This window comes from Papaver somniferum, chromosome 7 (genome assembly GCF_003573695.1).
Source record: "Papaver somniferum cultivar HN1 chromosome 7, ASM357369v1, whole genome shotgun sequence".
In the NCBI taxonomy this organism is placed as follows: domain Eukaryota; kingdom Viridiplantae; phylum Streptophyta; class Magnoliopsida; order Ranunculales; family Papaveraceae; genus Papaver; species Papaver somniferum.
The window spans coordinates 215,045,116-215,063,735 of record NC_039364.1 but is presented as its reverse complement, the minus strand read 5'-3'; the positions used below and the strand labels follow the sequence as shown (position 1 = coordinate 215,063,735).

Here is an 18,620-nt window from a genome sequence, read left to right as displayed (position 1 = left end):
GGTGATTGGTCGAATTTTATGAAGGAGGTAAAACTTATTATGGTGTTGATACGAGTGTTTTGGTGCGGAGCAGAAAAAACTCTACGTGCACACATTCAATATGTTTATGACACAGACTCACAGCACACAAATACCAACAACTTGACAATCTGATTTTTTTTGTTATTCGTGTACACCAAATAGAGAACAAACACCATTACATGACAATATCAAACACACAAATACGATAGAATCGACTAAACAGAGCAAATTGAATTAAAAATGCAGCAAACATTAGAACAGAAAGAATTTGTATTTCGTCTATTTGGAAATAACATAATGAAAACTGATAACATGGGAACTTGGTAATGTGAGTACATGTAGCTAGTTAGATTACGATGGTAATTGTCACAAGTTTTAAGAAGACCAGTCACTATACAAGATACAAGTAACAAAACTTATCTTGCTTACTTTACACTTCGAAGTGCAAAACATTGTTAAGCCAATTTAACTCCATCAACCATACTTTACACTTCGAAACATTGTTAAGTCAGTTTAACTCCATCAACCACGGGTAAGCAATTCGCGAATAGAAGTACCAGCTGCTCCACGTCTCCGGGACTAACAAGAACCATCCAAGAAAGAACAGTCTTAGGGAAAAACATGTCGAGAACAGGATGCGTAATGCTAAAAATAAATCCATCACATACCTTATCATTATTGAATAAATCCTCAGAAATTGCTTCCATCTGTTTCCGCTTCTTTTCTTCTTTTACATGTTCAGCTACTTCCTCGCTCCCATACTCAGATTCCCTATTACAGACAACAGATATAACATACTCAAATTATATGCACACATATTTCCTGGGAAATGACTGAAAGAAACAAGACGATGAGAAACTAACCTGTACGGATTCTTTGAGAATGGAATCAGACATCTGTAGCTATTTCCCGACTCTGTCTCTCTCTGTAAGTACATAAATTCAAGACACTAACTATTAGAACGCAATTGTTTCCAAATACAGGAGCAAATTAAATTTGCATATTCATCTATGACATACTTGCACAAACATTCAATTGCAGAAGAATCCCAATGATAATCCCACAACGATAAAAGAAACAATAGTAAACACAACAACTATAACAAAGTTCTATGCAGAAAGAGAAAGTCAAAGGATATGACACACTTTAATTGATTGAGTTGACAACGAAAAAAGTTTTTAAAAGCTTTACGGTAAAAGATTGAGTTTAATCTGAATCAAGAACTCAAAATACTCATTTTGTACAAACTTGGGAACTTAATATGTGCTATAGAGTCAAAACAAAATACACAAGGTCCTGGTTGAAAAAACGTTGGTTCTGATATAAATCAACAGGCATATCGAAAATGGACTTGTCTACTAAGAAATGTACTTAGGTCAGAGAGGGAGGAAGGTATAGGCTCTTACTCTCCTGAGAGCGACTGCAATGGTACGACTAAACTCAAAGATCAAAGACCAAAAAAAAAAGACTAAATATGAGTTTAATCTGTATTGTGACGTTATGGGGAGAAGACCAAATTTGGTCGCGCGTAAAACAATTTTACGCATGAAGACGGGCGGAAGTATTAGTTACGTTTCATTTCTGCGCGGAATTATAAATTACGTTTCAAACGGGCGTAAATATAAATCACGTTTGTTATCGAACGTAAATATAAATTACGTTTGGTAAGGGGCGGAATCTTAAATTCCGCCCGTTGATCAGACGGATTCCAAATGACCGCTCGAAGAAACGTAAAACTAAATTCCGTCCGAGTTAAACACGGTCACACAGCACGTGTGAGATCAGACGGGCGAACATCTGGTGTCCGCGTGATGAATTGTACGGACGGACATCTTCTGTCCGCGTGATGAATTTGTCAGGCGTAAAATATTATTACGCCTGAGACGGGCGTAACCAAAATTTCCGTATGATTGGTTTTCATTAGGGTTTAGGGTTATGGTGTACTCTCCTGTCCGTCCGATCAAATCGGGCGTAATCTTAATGAACCGCACCTTCCACCAATACCGCCTCTCCTTCCCAACCACAACCCATCTCTTCTACACGAGCCTTCTTCTTCTCAGTTCATTTTCTTGCACAGTTCATATTCTTACACAGTTCATATTCTTGTTTGCTTCACCGCTCCTCTTCAGTTCATATTCTTCTTCTCCATTCCCATCTACCAACCGTACAGATACCCTAAAAACTCCACAAAAACCCTAAAAACTCCATTATAAGGTATGTATTTTCTACTTTCTTTATTCAATTTGTGTAATAATAATATCATGTATTGTATTTTTTGTTCCCAAATTAGGAAAGTCTGCTAGGAAGTTTATGGATTTAATTTAATTTATTTTTTTTGTTCGAATTTATTTAGGGTTTTTACGTTGAAAATTGAATCAGACTTTATTACTAATTGGATATTCATATTGGGTTAATCAAATCTTATTAAAATTGGGTTAATCACATCTTAATCCAATAGTATGTTAATGTTAATGTTATTACTTTTGTTACTGTTTCGTAATTTAATTTAATTTTTTGTTTTATTTAATAGTTATAAATATTAATAATTGGATAATTATTTTTTGTCAATTTAGTTACGTGATTTAATTTAATATATTTTTTTGTTAATTTAATTTCGTAATTTAATTTATTTTTTTGTTAATTATAAATAGTTATAAATATAGTTAATTGGATAATTATTTTTTGTTAATTTAGTTACGTGATTTAATTTAATTTATCTTTTTGTTAATTTAGTTTCGTATTTTAATTGAATTTTTTGTTAATTATAAATAGTTATAAATATAGTTAATTGGATAATTATTTTTTTGGTTAAATTTATGTTTATGGAATTTTATGATGTTGAAATTTTGTTCGGTTAAATTTATGTCTATTATGGTTCGTGGATTGGTCTTTTAATTATGAAATTGTATTTAACATGTTTGTGCGTAGAATGAACAAGTTTATATCGAGGTTTAGTGGTCGCCAAAAGACCAACAAGAGACAAAAATATACCGAAGCTGATTACAACTTAATCTCTACCGGTCAAATTGAGGAGGTCGACGTCCCCGGGTTAGGGAGGTTTCCTATAGTGGAAGATGATAAGCCGCACGCTACTGAAGACATTACATTTTCAGACGCACCAACATTTAAGTTTAAACATCGTGGATGTCTGGCATCGGTAATTCATTATTATAAATTTATTTCAATACATTGTCCTAGAGTTAAATATTTGATTGAAAAAGCGGGGTGGGAAAAATTGTTGAACATAGAGTGTAACGTTACCCAACATGCCGTTGTTGATTATATTGTTGAGAGGTTTTGGGATACAACCAACACGTTCCATTTTCCATTTGGTGAGATGGGGTTCACGCCATTAGATTGGGTCATGTTAACTGGACTGAGTATCGGTGATGGTTATGTAGTTCCGTATGATTCGAGCCTATACCAATTTGACTATGTCCGTGAGAAGATTTTTCCGGATATCACACAGGGAACAAGAGGCGCGTCGTGGATATCAAACTCAATTACAATTACATATTTAAGCTCATACTTCAAAGAAGATAAGTTGGTGGCGGCTAATGAAGATTCTCTCCTCGCCCAAAGAATAGCAATTGCCTTTTTTATGTATGTTTTGGGTCAATTTTTCTTTCCTAATGCAAAGAACTATATTGATGCTGGATGGTTAGCTGCTTTCGAAGAAATTGATAAAATAAAAGACCTTGACTGGGGCGGTAGTGCCTTTTCGAGATTGTATGCAGGTCTCCGACAAGCTTGTAGGAAACAACAGAAGGCACTAAGCGGGCCCTTCCAAATATTAGAGGTATTTTGGTAATCGATTTTATTTTAATTTTCAACGTAAAGTATATTTTCATTTAAGTTTATTTCCTTGGATATATTAATTTGATTCATTAATTTTATGGACTAGTTTTGGGGGTATGAATACCTAGGCATATGTCGACCAGACATCTCAATGACCGGTAATGAACAGAAATGGCCTGTAATTTCCAGATGGAATGGAAGGAGGTGTCAGAATGATATTATTCGTTGTAGGATTTTACTGAATCAGCTGACGATTGACCAAGTGACATGGCACCCATGGGAATCATACACCGACGTCCTCAGTTCTGAGATGGGAAAGTCTGCTAGGAAGCTGTCGGACGAATCATACACCGACGTCCTCAGTTCTGAGATGGGAAAGTCTGCTAGGAAGCTGTCGGACTCGAGATGGATATTTTCTTGGAATGGCGTTGTGAGTTAGACATGATTTTTTATATTATATCATTAATATTAAACGTCAATAACATAGTTTTTTTATTTTTCGTTGTTTATCTAATTAATAACGTACTCACTACAATTATATTCCCTTTTTGGTTATACAGCATAATGTTTATTTAGGAGAAAGATGTTGGAGGCAAAACCATCCCTCGTTTGCTGTTCCCATGAAACTACATGTAATTATTGGGAATTTGGGTGATGACCAAGCAAAACTCCTGCTAGCGGACGGTTATGTTGATGCAACCGAGGTGGTGCAAGTTGTGCAGTATGAAGTATATTTAGAGTATTGGAAAAAGGTTACTAATTTCAGAAAATATGTGACACATCCTGATTGGGAGGTCCAAACATTTGGGTACAGCGGTGACTTCTATTCTACCGAACTTGGAAAACCAGATGAACATGTTCTTATTCCACCACAACAACAATTATCGCCCGTAAGTGTTCGTTCAACTTTACATTGCTTATTTAAAAAAAAAAAAATCTCATCTATCTCATTTTTTCATGACAGGGCGATAGTTATGCATTATTCCAAGAATATGCTGATTTTACTAAACAATTTCGAGATTTTACATTACGAGAAACGAAAGATAGGATGGAGTGTCTATTAGCGAAAGATGAACTTATAGGAAACCAGAATAATAAGATCACGGAATTGGAGTATCAACTGTCTCTTTTCCGAACGCCACACACCATCCAACCTTCCATTGGATTCGGCGCCTTTTCCCCCGCTAGACCCCCACAAGTGTGGAGTTCTATGAGTCAAGGATCATCTTCAACGTCCTCGGTCAGGCCCATTCCGAGAACGGGTTTTATCCCACCGCGATCGGCGCCTCCGGATACGGGAAATGTTTAGCCTGTGATGACTATTTATATGGTTTAGCTTTGAATTTATTATGTTATTTATCTTTGTTATGTGTAGTCATACTAGACATTTGTTATGTTATTTATCTTTGTTATGTGTAGTCATACTAGACATTTGTTATGTTATTTATCTTTGTTATGTGTAGTCCGTGAGTAGTCAGTTCAATACTCAATCAAATTTCTATCAAATTTCAGCGAGTGGTTATTTCAATCCTTTATCAAATTTCAGCGAGTAGTCATTTCAATAGGCAATCAAATTTCAGCGAGTAGTCATTTCAATAGGCAATCAAATTTCAGCGAGTAGTCATTTCAATAGGCAATCAAATTTCAGCGAGTAGTCAGTTCAATACTTTATCAAATTTCAGCGACTAGTCATTTCAATACGACAAACACCTCACTGACAAACAGTTTACAAAATTTGTCAAATACTTTATGTTATTTTATTTATTAATCCTGATGGAAAATGGAAGCATGTGATCTCCGTCACTCACTCTATAAATACCAACTCTTTTTACAATCACACACTTATTCTGATTCGGATAGAATATGGAAGCATATGAGAATACCGCTCACTATTGTTCTTCTGTTTCATCTTCTTCTTCTTCTTCTTCTAATAGTAGTTTTTATTCCTCGGATGATGATTCAATAGCAATTATGCAAAATAACATGGCCGTTAGTATGGGAGTCCTTGTTACCAATTCTAAATGGCCTCAAACTCGTATCAAAATACCAAGAGATCGTGAGACTGGTGCTGAACTTCTGTGGAACGACTATTTTTCTCCGTATCCAAACCAACCACCTAATGTTTTTCGCAGAAGATTCAGGATGCGTCGACAATTGTTTAACAGAATAGTGGAAGGTGTTACAGCCGAAGACAGATATTTTGTGCAAAGGCCCGATGCGTGTGGAGTTTTAGGATTAAACCCTCATCAAAAAGTAACTGCAGCGGTGCGAATGTTAGCTTATGGATGTGCGGCAGATGCAATAGACGAGTACTTACGCATAGGCGAAACCACGGTGTTGGAAGCAACTCGGAGGTTCTGCAAGTCGATTGTCAATGTGTATGGGAAAGAATATTTGCGTGAACCTACGGCTGGTGATGTTGAGTTGTTGCTCAACCAAAACAAAGATAGAGGATTTCCAGGGATGATAGGTAGCCTAGATTGCATGCATTGGAAATGGGATAAATGTCCGTCTGCCGAATCAGGGGCTTACACCGCGTATAAAGGGAGCGAAAGTATCGTGTTGGAGGCGGTGGTGTCGTATGATCTATGGTTTTGGCATGCATTTTTTGGTATGCCAGGCTCTAACAACGATATTAATGTGATGAACCGTTCATATGTTTTTCGAAGTCTGGTCACGGGAAAAGCACCACCGGTGAACTATGTGGTAAACGGTCATTCTTATGACATGCCGTATTATCTAGGTGATGGAATATATCCAGAAATTGCTACTATTATTATGGCGTTTAAACATCCGCTTGGTAGGAAAAAAGAGATATTTTCAGCGATGCAAGAGGGTGCAAGAAAAGACGTAGAGCGGGATTTGGTGTACTTCAACAACAGTTTGGAATCATCAAACAACCTGCTAGAATGTGGAATCCAGATGTGCTTGCCTATATCATGAAAACGTGTATTATCTTACATAATATGATAGTCGAGGATGAGCGTCTACCCGGTGAATGGCCACATGTTTATGATCATCGTAGCAACCCGACACCGGTTAATATATTAAGAGGCAACAGTGAGGAGTTTTCCCAAATTAGAGCTGAGCAACGCCGACGTCATATGCGCAGCAAAGATAGGCATATTCGCTTGCGCGATGACTTAATCGAACATATATGGGCAGAATATGGGAATTAAAAGGTTGGAGACGAGGACAAAATATTCGAATTAAATGTTGTTTCCCTTATGAAAATATTATGTGATTTTATTTTAACGAATAATTTTATTGAAATGTATTAACTCTATTTCATATACTCATCACTTGGTAAATTAAAGTAAGATGTTACAAAATAAGTTAAAGTTGATTAAATTAAATGAAGATAAAATTAAATCCCAAATATTACATAATAATACGACTAATGACAAAATTAATACATATTAAAACGTAAATAAACTACTAAAACTATTATCACTTATTATTAGACTTAATACTTAAGGTTCGAACTATCCCGTTTTGACGATTATAATTGGCTCCTTTTGTCCCGTACTATTAAAGCCTTTCGAAGTTCGAAGTACTCCTTTTGTACATGATCCAATTTGGAAAGATCCATCATCATGATGCGAAATTCATCGTCTGCGACCTCCTTGGCTATTTTAGCCGCATGCTCAGCTTGTTTTTGTGCAAACTCGGCCTTTTTTTGTTCCATCTTGAATCTTGATTGTTCCCGGTAATGAGAATTGAAATTTCCTTGCTGTGTAATAATTATTCCCATCAATTCCTCTTGGCTAGTAGATTTCTCTCGCCCGGTTGTCTTCAGTCGTTTAGCTGCTTTTTTTCCCATCTGACGAAGGTATGTATTCTCTATGTCTCCTTTATCTGTGTCGTTACCGGACTCGACTTGAGTGCCATCTTCCTCGGTATTCACGCTACTATCCAAATCGTGCGTCGTATCAAAAACAAAAGTCGATCGACGATTATATTTTATATTTTCTATGACAATTGGGTAGCACTCTTCGTGCCTAAATTTTCTTCCATGATTGCATTCCTTAAACCGTTTGTTTACTTCTTCGAGCTGTTAATGTTTTTAAAAACAATTAGGTTCATGGGCATCTCAATATTAGAAAATAATTGTTTCAAAACAGAGAGAATACTCACGGTCATTTCCGGACCCCATCCCGTATGATATTCACCTTCCACTTCCGCCTGTTTTGCCGAAAACAACGCCACTTCTTTACTTATTCCCTGAAATCGTTTTTGCCAGGAACTCCAAGACCGCTCTGGTTTATCCGGTAAATGAGCTTCAATATCATCCTTGATACGAGTCCACAACGCAATCTCTGATTGATCGGCTCCAACGCCGGGATCTTGAGATATTGATAAATGAATTTTACACATCGTGACATCTTCGATTGTCGTAAAATTTGGACCTCTTGCTATTCGTGGTGTTGACATTAAAAACGATTCGATGAAAATTTTCAAAATGATTTGAAATATGGGAAACTATTTTTTCTTCCTGATACTATTTTTTTGTTGCCGAATACAAACGAATGATATGAAAATGTGAAAGGAATTCATCTGGTATATATAGGTATAAAATAAACCCGTTATTAACATTCAATTTCAAACGTTCGAAAGATATAAATATCTTACCAACGGTCAAAAATCTGCTACGCAATCTCCAACGCCAACGTTCGAAAAAATTTATCATTCTAACGTTCAAAAATTTTCATTTCATGTTTCATAATTTTGATGAGGCGTAAAAAAAATGTCCGTTTGAGAGGGGCGGAATTTTGGTGTCCGCCCCAGAGAGGCGGAATTTTGGTGTCCGCCCCAGAGAGGCGGAAATTTGGTGTCCGCCCCAGACAGGCGGAATTTTGGTGTCCGCCTGGCAACGTGCGGAATTCTTCAGTCCGTCTCATCAGGCGTAAATTTATGTTACGCCCGCAACAAACGTAAATTTAAATTCCGCCCCACCAACATACGTAAATTTGGTTTACGCCCGTTAACAAGCGTACTTTAAATTTACGCCCAGCATCAAACGTACTTCGAAGTTACGCCCGACTATATCAGAATTTGGGATTTGCTCGCGACCATATTTGGTCTGGAATTTGATCTTTGGTCCAAATTTGATCTTTACTCCGTCCCACTGTGTTAGGATCTCATCCCATAAATTTGGTTATACTCGCCCACTGTGGATGCTCTGAAGCATTTGAAATTCACCACTCCTCTGATTGTGGTAGACACAAATGAAGCTGGTGGGTTGGAATCTCGAACAATCAAATCTTGCATGTATATCAAATTAATGTTTAATATTACACAAAGATTCAATCTAAAGATTGTTTTAGTTCATTAAGTAAAATAGAGTTGAAAATCCAAGCGATGAAAATATTTAAAACCCTATGAGAGATTGTACATATAAAGGTCAAGCAAACAGCTGACTTTAATCTAGGGTTTAATGGAGAGGGGAAGTATACAGAGAAATAGATAGAGGGGGTATTACCTTGTTCTGCTAGCTGAGCGGTGGTGGTTGTTGTGATGGTGATGGTGGTGGGTTTTAGTGGAGTTGCAGGCGCTATGTGATGTAAGATGGAAAAGAAGAAGAAGTAAAGAAAGAAGTGTCGATATGGAAAACACTTTATTCAGAGAGAATTACTATAATATCCATGTTCAGAAACCTGGTAAAAAAAAATGGAAATGAAAAGAGCGCCGTTGCCGGGAATCGAAGAAAACAACAGGTCACCCGGATGACAGGCACGAACACTTACCATACTTGCCACTACTACTATACTACAACGATACAACGACTTGTTTGGAAGCGGAACGTCTATTTTGAAATTTGTCATTTTATTTGAGGTCCATCACTACAGCCCATGGAAGCACCAAATAGTCCAGATTTTAATGTTTTAGATCTTGGTTATTCAATCACTGCAGCATATGGAAGCATCCAACACAATTGATGAATTAGTTCAGGTAGTAGAGGATTCTTTTGAAAATTTAGCATCTGAAAGCCTCAATTGTATTTTTGTGACATTCCAAAAATGCATGATTGAAACTATGAAGGTCTTCGGAGGAAATATCTACAAAAATGGTAATCTACCCATTACTCTTGAATGCGATGCTGATCTCATAGATAATGTCTGAAACTACATCGATCAGCACTAAGCTTGGGAAGATAAAATCACATTTTTATTTTGGTCTATGTCTTTTTAGGGAATCAGTGTTTCGTACCTTGACTCGAGGTGTGAGTATTGGAGACAAAGCCCAACTCCAAACTGAGATGGATCAATTGTGAAAATAATTGGAAGAGAAAGATTATGAATTGGATAGTGTGCGTACCTTGAATCGAACCCTTATTGATAAAGAGCACAAGAGTAACCGTGATCTACAGGAACCACACAAAGTTTTGATCGAGGTAAGAAGTTTATGGATGACTTCTTCCTCATGCCCCATAAGTACTTTTGCTATTTGCTGGAAAACTAAGTAATTATTCTTGTGTTAAAGACTTTGGATGACTCTGGAAATAAGCGCCATAACCGTGCTAATATTGGAATTAAACGGATGGGGGAGCTGAATGCGAAACCGTTTCGAGATGCTCGCAGCCAGAAGTTCTCACCTTCAGAACAAGAAACAAAATTTGCTGAGTTATGTTCACTGTGGCAGAAGCAAATACAAAATTCAGAGTGGTATCCTTTAAGGGGGAAAAAAGAGAGGAAAAAACCATGTCATGTTCAATTCATTTCTTATTAAAAACAAGATAGTGAAAGGATACACCAATAGAACCTTCCAAAAACATGAAGAAGTTGTCCAAGTTAACAAGGAGTACCTGAACAACGCCATTGTCACAAAGGTTCTTTAATGCCATTAAGTATTTAGATTCCCCAATTCGGTCTAAGTAACGTCTGCAGAATGCCAATGTCGAGAAATTCTTGTTGATAGTTGCTAGCAGTTGCTTCGCTCTAGGTAGCCTTAGTGGTTTGTTCCCAACATCGAAATTTTTCATGTAGTGACTGCATTCCAAATCTTATCTAACATACCCTTCCCCTGCGATTTTAAGAGATAGATTTGCTTGCTTTAGTCAATAACAACGATAAAAACCTTAACTTTTTAAATACCATGGCTCAAGAGAATAGAGGTTACCCGTGGATCCAAAAGTTTCTATTGCAAAGAATTCTCCCTCCTCCATTTTCGTTTGTTCTCCTCCTTTCATAATTGGAACTGATTTACCAGCATGAATCTGATAACTTCCAATACTATGTCCATTCAAGTTTCGAATAATTTTCACTATGCAAAGAAAAATACACAGATGGTTAACAAAAAAACATGACAATACTCCCACAGAAACAAAGCAACACAAAAAGAAAAAGCTTAACTTTCCTAAACAAAAAACTGGTATAAGAAATCTTACTCGGGAATATCTTTCCATTATTTCCACTTCATATGACTCCATGACCTCTTGGATTGCAACACCAACATCACAAAGGCGTACATCTATTCCAGCTTCCTAAGCAAGAGATGATTAAAGAGTGAGAATAGAGAAATGGCACTCCCATAGGCCAACATACCCACACGGACACACCCAACCACAAACTTAAATTCCAACAAGCATTCCACATTGGTACCTCTAGAATTACCAACATTTTTGCAGCGTGACAATGATAAAATAAGAGGCATTATATGTTAAACTGCTAAGTAGACAAAATTTCAATGAAAACCCTATTGATTTAGGCCAACACTATGACAGTAAGTCTGCGCAGGGAATACAAACTACCTTCACTCCAGTATTTGTTGCATCTTGTGTGGTCTTCAGAAGTGAATCAAACATGGGATTAAATTCCACTGTGAATGCACAGTCGATTATATGTCCTGAACAAAGTAAAACAATAAAGTTCAGATAAGTTATTACTTATTAAAATCTAATACATAGTGACAGGAAAACAACACTCACGTTGCTAAGCCTACTACTTAGAAGACACATAATAAAAACTTGTAAAAATATTAGGCGGAGCATGACCAGTAAAGAAATTTGTGTCATACCATCCACATGAGTACCAAAATCCAACTTCATAACATCATCATACTGAAGTACAGTCTTATCACCAGAATTGGGAGTCCAATGAGCTGCAACCCTGTAAAATAATCGATGTAGCTTAAAACAAAAAGCATGCATTGAAATGTATATCAAAAGGTGGAAGGAAAAGGATTTACCAATTTAGTGAGCAACCTGTAAGGAAGGCAATGCCTGCTTGCAGAACATTCTCTGAAATTAACTTACGAACTTTATTCTCCAAAGTTTCACACATATCAATCATTGAACTGTATTCTTCAGTTAACCTGCGATTTCACCTACAATTTCATCTCTGCTAACCGCAACTCCTTGCTGCTTGGTATCAACTAGCCATCCCTCCTTACACAACTTCTTCTTCCAGTATCTGACTTGTTTACTCATAATTTCAGCTGCATCTCTGCCTGCTTCAAACTCAGCAACATCAAAACCCATTTCCTGCAATTTTAACATCCACACAAACCGAGACCAGCACGGATTCAAGCCTGCATTGCAGTGCCATTGCATCCATCCCCAGCTCCATGCCTGCAACAACAACTCACCAATTTTACATTTTCTGTAACTTCATGAAACAGTACCACATCTTTGTTCTACATATTATACAAAACAGAAGAATTATGATGTTTAACTATTCTGCAAATCCCTAAATGAAGAAAAGTGCAACCTGTCGGTGAACTTCAGCTGCCTGGAGAACAGCATTGTAGATAGGTTTTTCAAGGCGTTCAATTTCCCTATTTTCTTCAGAAGTAGTTCTCCACAGGTTACTAATAGCAAAAAGGAAATCAAGAAAGATAAATCCCACAAAATTAATAAGATGTGTGAAACTAATTTAGAAGAGAAAGCGCTTCTTAAATATCCAATTCAATTTAATTTTTGCTATTTCAATGGATTTGAGAAAAAAATTTAAGAAAAAAGAGAAACAGAATGAGACTTATGATTCAATAGTAAAAAAAGAGAATTGTATTATGGGTGATTACATACATTGTAAGCTAGTCCGACAAAATAATTCCCTAAAAAACAACTAAAGCGCCCAAACAACAAACAACTAACTAAAACTAAAACTCTTAATAGGATGAGAATCAATCTCAAAGACATCTTCTTAAACTAAAACTAACTGAAACATACTAACATCTTCTTAAATAACAAACAACTAAGTGATTCTCATAATAAATCTCAAAGACAATCTTCACTGAAACCTTGCGGGAGGTGCTTCTATATAATATGGATATGGATGAGAATGAGGTATTTCGTATGAAAATCGATCAGGTTCAAAATCAGTAGAATTTCTTATGGTTTGATCGAGAATAATGGGTACTGATTGTCTTCTTAGACTACCCAAATAGCCCATCTCCAAGTCTTGATTATTTGGTTTTATTCCCCTTTTATACTTCATGCACAAAATCCCCCCAATAGCAGATACAATTGAAGACGCTATTGCCCCGATTATTGCATAAACAACTGTCTTCCCTAGCTGAAAAACTTCTTTTTTGGGAATTTTCACAGGATTAACAAGAGGAGGAGGAGGAGAAGTAACATTGCTAGCAACAAAAGGGCTTCCAGGGATTGTTGTTTGTTGAGAAGATACATATGTAACATAAGAAACCAACACAAAAATCAGAATAACAAACTTCCCCATGGCGAGTGTGTGGAGAAGAGCGGAGAAGAGAGAAAAACTACCTTCTGCAAGTTAAAGAAAGAAAGCAAGTTTGAAAGAAAGCACGATATAAAGTCTTGCAAGTTTGGAGGTATTTTATAGGGTGGGTCATGGGTGGGTACTGCTGTAAATACGGTCAAGGTTAACCCGAGAAACAAAAATGGGATAAATTTGTGAAAAATATTATTTAGTTACATAGGATCGATTGCTGAGCCGTATGAGGTTAATTTCACAGTTAGCAATGAGATTATAAAAAAGCTATCTCTGCCGGTCTTCTTGGTCATCTTGATTGAGCTGGTGATTAGGAGAAGTGGACAGAATAGTATGTTGAAACTCTTGGTTTTGTTAACTAAGTTAGTGATCTGGGATCAGGTGCATCCGGTCTGTCTGGCCCATCAGTTCCGTCAGATCGGTCATCACCAAGTTAGTAGTTTTCGTCTGGGTATGCGCCCTTGGATTGTTGTCGCATATTCAGCTCATGCTGCAGCCATTTCCTAGTACCATGACCAAAATGAACTTTTGCTTCCATCATCTCTTCCAAATTAATGTTCCAATATCTTCTTGTCATTTCTCCCCACGCTTATATTTGGTGGAATCTGGCGTATCTTAACCAAACCCTTTGCATGGGCCGGTCGCGCCCTTGTATGGTCTGAGGAGGCTTACTTTCAGATTGGGAAGTAAGGGTCGTGGAAGGGAAATCACTCATTCTTAAGACCAAAGATTCAGGCGTAAAGGGGAGGGTGGGGGTGGGGGGGAAAGCTCTCCGTTCCTGGTTCTTCTGTAGCTGGATTTTCCAGAACTGCAAGAATCCTTAGAATGGGATTCCAACTCAGCAAGCAATTAGGGCACCAATATCAATCTCGCGTGGGCACGGTCAAATTGGAGACATTTTGGGTGTATATTCATTAAATAATCTGTACATTTGTAATTTACTGATTTATTTTTCTGTGAAAATTTTGCACTTGTAATTTTATTTTTCCATAGTTACTTTGAATTATAGATTTATTAAGAAAATTCTTGTTTGAGATGATAGTCGGTTAAAGTAATGATATGATTTTCACAACTAACTTAACGGTATATTTTAGAAGGGTTCTATTGAAAAGTAATTTATTGTACTTTTGGAATTAAAAAATCGATTATAATGATAATTTTGAAAATTTTACTGGAAACGATAAACAAATATATATAAATTACTGACTTCGAATACGAAAATTAGTCTCTAAAAGACTAGTCTACTTATACACTATATTTTGTGGCCAACTAGCGGTAGCCACGAAAAACCCAAACTATAGATCATAAATATGAAAATCGGTTTCCTAGACAACTAGCCTCGAACGAACGTCGTAGCTCCCTAAATTATTTACATATTATCATTTCTCATCGCAATTTTAGATATAAGAGTCTTTTTCTAAGCAAACCGGATGAAATAGAGAGTCAGTTTCCTGTCCAACTGGACTGGAATACCATGATTAGCCTAACTTATTCCCATATTATGCGAGTCTAAAAATTTATTGGACATCTGCACCCTTTAAGTTAGGGATAAATGAGAAAATTTAGCAAATATATATGGTTGCTTTTGTAGTTTATAAATTATATTAGGGCTAATGTTTATAAATGTATAGGAATATTTATCTTGCAACAGGTCGTAAGTAATAACCAGCACAACATCGTCCCAACCTTAAGAGTTAAGATTGATTTTTCTTTAAAAGAAATGAAATCCATTTTATATAAGTGGTAATGTTTTATTTTCTAGCCTTTTTTTTTTAATTTATTTTATAAATTATAAAAGTTTTAATATTTTATTTCCTAACTTTTTTATTTGTTTTGTTTTGTATGAGAAATAAAATCCATGAATTTATCTGCAGCTGAAATGACGAGGGTACCCAAGTACACCATAATTTTTTCGTTTCAACCTATAAGTTTGATATCTTGAGTGATCGTCTATAGACTAAGTTAAGACAATACAACTCCAAGATACTCACTTGACAATAGTTACGGTTCAGAACCGATTGAATATAGGTTCAATGTTAAGTGATTATGAATTAACGTGCAAGTGTAATTTACTTTATTATAATAAAACAATTATAATGTGGAATTAAAGTAAATGACATAGCAAGATTTTCTTAACGAGGAAATCACAAATGCAGAAAAACCCCGGGACCTAGTCCAGTTTCAAATACTCTCAGAATTAAGCTGTTATGCAAAGAACAAAGCCAACTTCGTATAGTTGAGACCAAGTAATTTAACCCTAGTTACTTAGTTCCCCCAGTATCTCTGCGTCTACGACCTATTGGTCACGTACTTGAAGCCCAATATAGAAATCACTATCTTGAGTTGCTTTATCGATGTAAAGTCTTAAGCACTCAACTCCTTTTGATCGTTTTCCAAGCAGTAAAGGAACAAATCTGTTTGGTAATTACTCCAATTATCTTTTAAAAAGATTTCCTTGAGTTTCGACAAAGGCTCTTCCATCTAAGTTAATAAATTCCTTTTTTGGGTAAGATCAATCCAAATCAATAACTTAGATTCGGATTCACAACTATCTGATTCGGATATTGAAGAATACCACCAAATGATAGTTTTCGATCTAAACGAATTTATGATCTAAATCTATCAAAGATAAATCAGATCTAAGTCGGATCCTATCCGATCAAGATGTGTGCATAAATTACGAGATACGAAAACTAATAAGAGAAATCTTCTTGTCTTCAAATTTTAAATTGCCTTCTTTTGTACCTGCATAACACAAAGTTGAATCCAATTATGATCGATCACGCACATAACGGAGTATATTAACAATGGATGATCCAAGTTATCTTTCGATCTACGAACAGTTATAAAGATCCCGTCAATACTTTGATCTATTTTGAGTGACCCTTATTGTTAGAGCATTGCTCGGTCGAACTCGTAAGCGTTTCTATATCAACCTTGTTTGCCAAGTTTAGGTGATCAAAACTATAGTCTTGATTTCTAGTCTACTTAAAGCATTCCTCGGTCGAACTCGCAAGCGTTGCTATCTCAAGCTTGTTTGTCAAGTTTAGGTGATCAAAACTATAATCTTGATTTCTAGTCTACTTATAGCTATGTCTCCGGTCCCGTTTATCGGAGTGGATTCTCCATGTGTCGGTTTATCCTAAATCGTTTCCGCTATGCCGTATCATAAGGTGTGATCGTTGTATCTTAGAAGGCTACGTCCGAAAAATCGTAAGCATCGTGTGCTGGGACGTATTAGTCTTTAAGGAAAGAGTGATCCTCACTTCGATCAACCCAATTCGATAAGTATTTTAACTCTTGCTTTGTTACTTTTATTTTTGCTAATGATTTTCGAGAAACCAAAACCAAAACATATTTTCCAACTAAAACTTAGACGATTACAAACGTAAAACTGGCATTTCAAACAATTTAGCCAACTCTAATAATCTTTCATGAGAAAGTCGGGTAAGTCGTACCAGAAAATTATAATATGTTCTTTATTTCGCGTATTTTGGTCTTCAATTCTACATGCAATTTATTTTATTTGAAGCAAACTTAATCAATTGAAGAAGATTAAAGAATCGGCTATGATAAGAATGTACGAGAAAATAAAATAAAAATTTCTAAGTGAAATCGAATTTTTTATAATGTGAAAAGTTATTCGAGTAAATTCATCTATTTATGTCCCTAAGATATCTCTATTACGATTCTATCAGCCCCGAAATAACCTTCCTAGTTTGAGGCGTTAGGCTTGTATTTGAGGCCTATAGATTTCTTCATCCACCCAATAAAGAAGGATAAGGGGTGTCTAAAGTGTGTTAAAAATACTAGCTTACCTTACAAACTTAATAATTCTAATCATCTAAACCAAATAAAAAAACTAAATCATTTTTACTAACAATTTTTAATAAAAACCTAAAAAAAATTCAGTTTCCATGATAATCAAAAACTAAAACATAATTACAAAACAATTCAATTCTCCATTTTTTCGGGTTTTCAAATAATATTTCTCGGCAACAAACAATTCGAGTGATTGAATCAAATCCTTTGTGACGGACCGGAAAATTACGCCTTTGGCGCGTTGCCCCGCAGGCCGTAATTTCCCCTGTGCGCCATGATGAAGCTACGATCCGGGCCTTAAGGCTGGGCAAATGCACGTCCATTTTCCCTCGCAGGAATGCTCATGGATCATGATGCAGATAACTTAGCTTCCACACCGTTCCAACTTACCCTTGTTCCGCAAAGGGTTTATCAAGGAAACAAAAACTTTCTCAATACGGCAAAAACGGCTTTTTGAGGCCCTAAACGATGAATTTTGGCTAAATTTTGGTGACCATGTGGATCTATAGATCGACATGTCTTTATCTTTGGGTCGTTTCCCATCAAAATGGCCTCCTCTTGAGCTAAATTACGACATTCGGGTTTTTAGCCATCCAGATAGGCTATAGCTTGCTCTTTGTAACTTGATAGCAAGTATGAGCATCCACTTGATGGCATGCAACTAATCCTCATCAAGTATGGCCACAATCATCTCTTGCGTCGATCTACTGAGCTTAGATGATATGAGGGGCCAAAATGTCGCAATCATCTCCCAATTAGATGATATGAGCGACAGAGTGCTGGACCGGCAATGCTACAACTCATTGTGGCTTCCTACATACCCTTCCCTACTCTAAATGGATAAAGCACAGACCGTAGTTCATCATCGAATGGACATAAACGTAACCCAACTCGTTTGCGAGGCCGTGGCCAAGCAATAAAGGTAATGGCCTAGTCCGTATAGGTCGTTCCGTCAAAATGCATCCAAGTGATGCATGTTTGGTCCGCAATATGGCATAAGGATGCCTAAGCATCAAATTCCCTCTTCGTGAGGCTACACAACTATAAATGATCCTTAGGCATCATTTATACTCTTCCGCCTAATCTATGAAGCTTACTTGGTACATAGTCCGCATATGCACCATCAACCAACTACCCCTCTCTATATAAGTTAATTTGACATTTTTAGAACTCAAATTGGGGGAGAAAAAATCATTCATCAACTCCCCAGACCATGATGGATGCACCTTACCATTCTAGCCAACTGCGATGTACGGCCGTAATGGCTGTACATTCAATTCTGGCTCACAG

At 36.5% G+C, this 18,620-nt stretch overlaps 1 protein-coding gene and 1 pseudogene across 2 annotated transcripts; both read right to left on the bottom strand.

Annotated features, from left to right (window-relative positions):
- Positions 1–281: 281 nt before the first annotated feature.
- Positions 282–9,388, bottom strand: LOC113293344 (nijmegen breakage syndrome 1 protein-like). 2 transcript variants are annotated; one of them, XR_003332242.1, is made up of 4 exons: positions 9,302–9,388; positions 885–946; positions 690–792; positions 282–600 (listed from the first exon to the last, which is right to left on the bottom strand). XR_003332242.1 is itself a non-coding variant. In XM_026542001.1 (4 exons), the coding sequence occupies exons 1-4, from the start codon at positions 1,050–1,052 to the stop codon at positions 544–546; spliced, it is 234 nt and encodes a 77-aa protein (XP_026397786.1). In that variant the 5' UTR covers positions 1,053–1,096; the 3' UTR covers positions 282–543. The 2 variants fall into 2 exon arrangements, 1 of the variants encoding a protein (XP_026397786.1); XM_026542001.1 differs by lacking the exon at positions 9,302–9,388 and adding an exon at positions 1,041–1,096.
- A 963-nt stretch (positions 9,389–10,351) lies between these two features.
- Positions 10,352–13,499, bottom strand: LOC113295924 (annotated as a pseudogene).
- Positions 13,500–18,620: the final 5,121 nt, after the last annotated feature.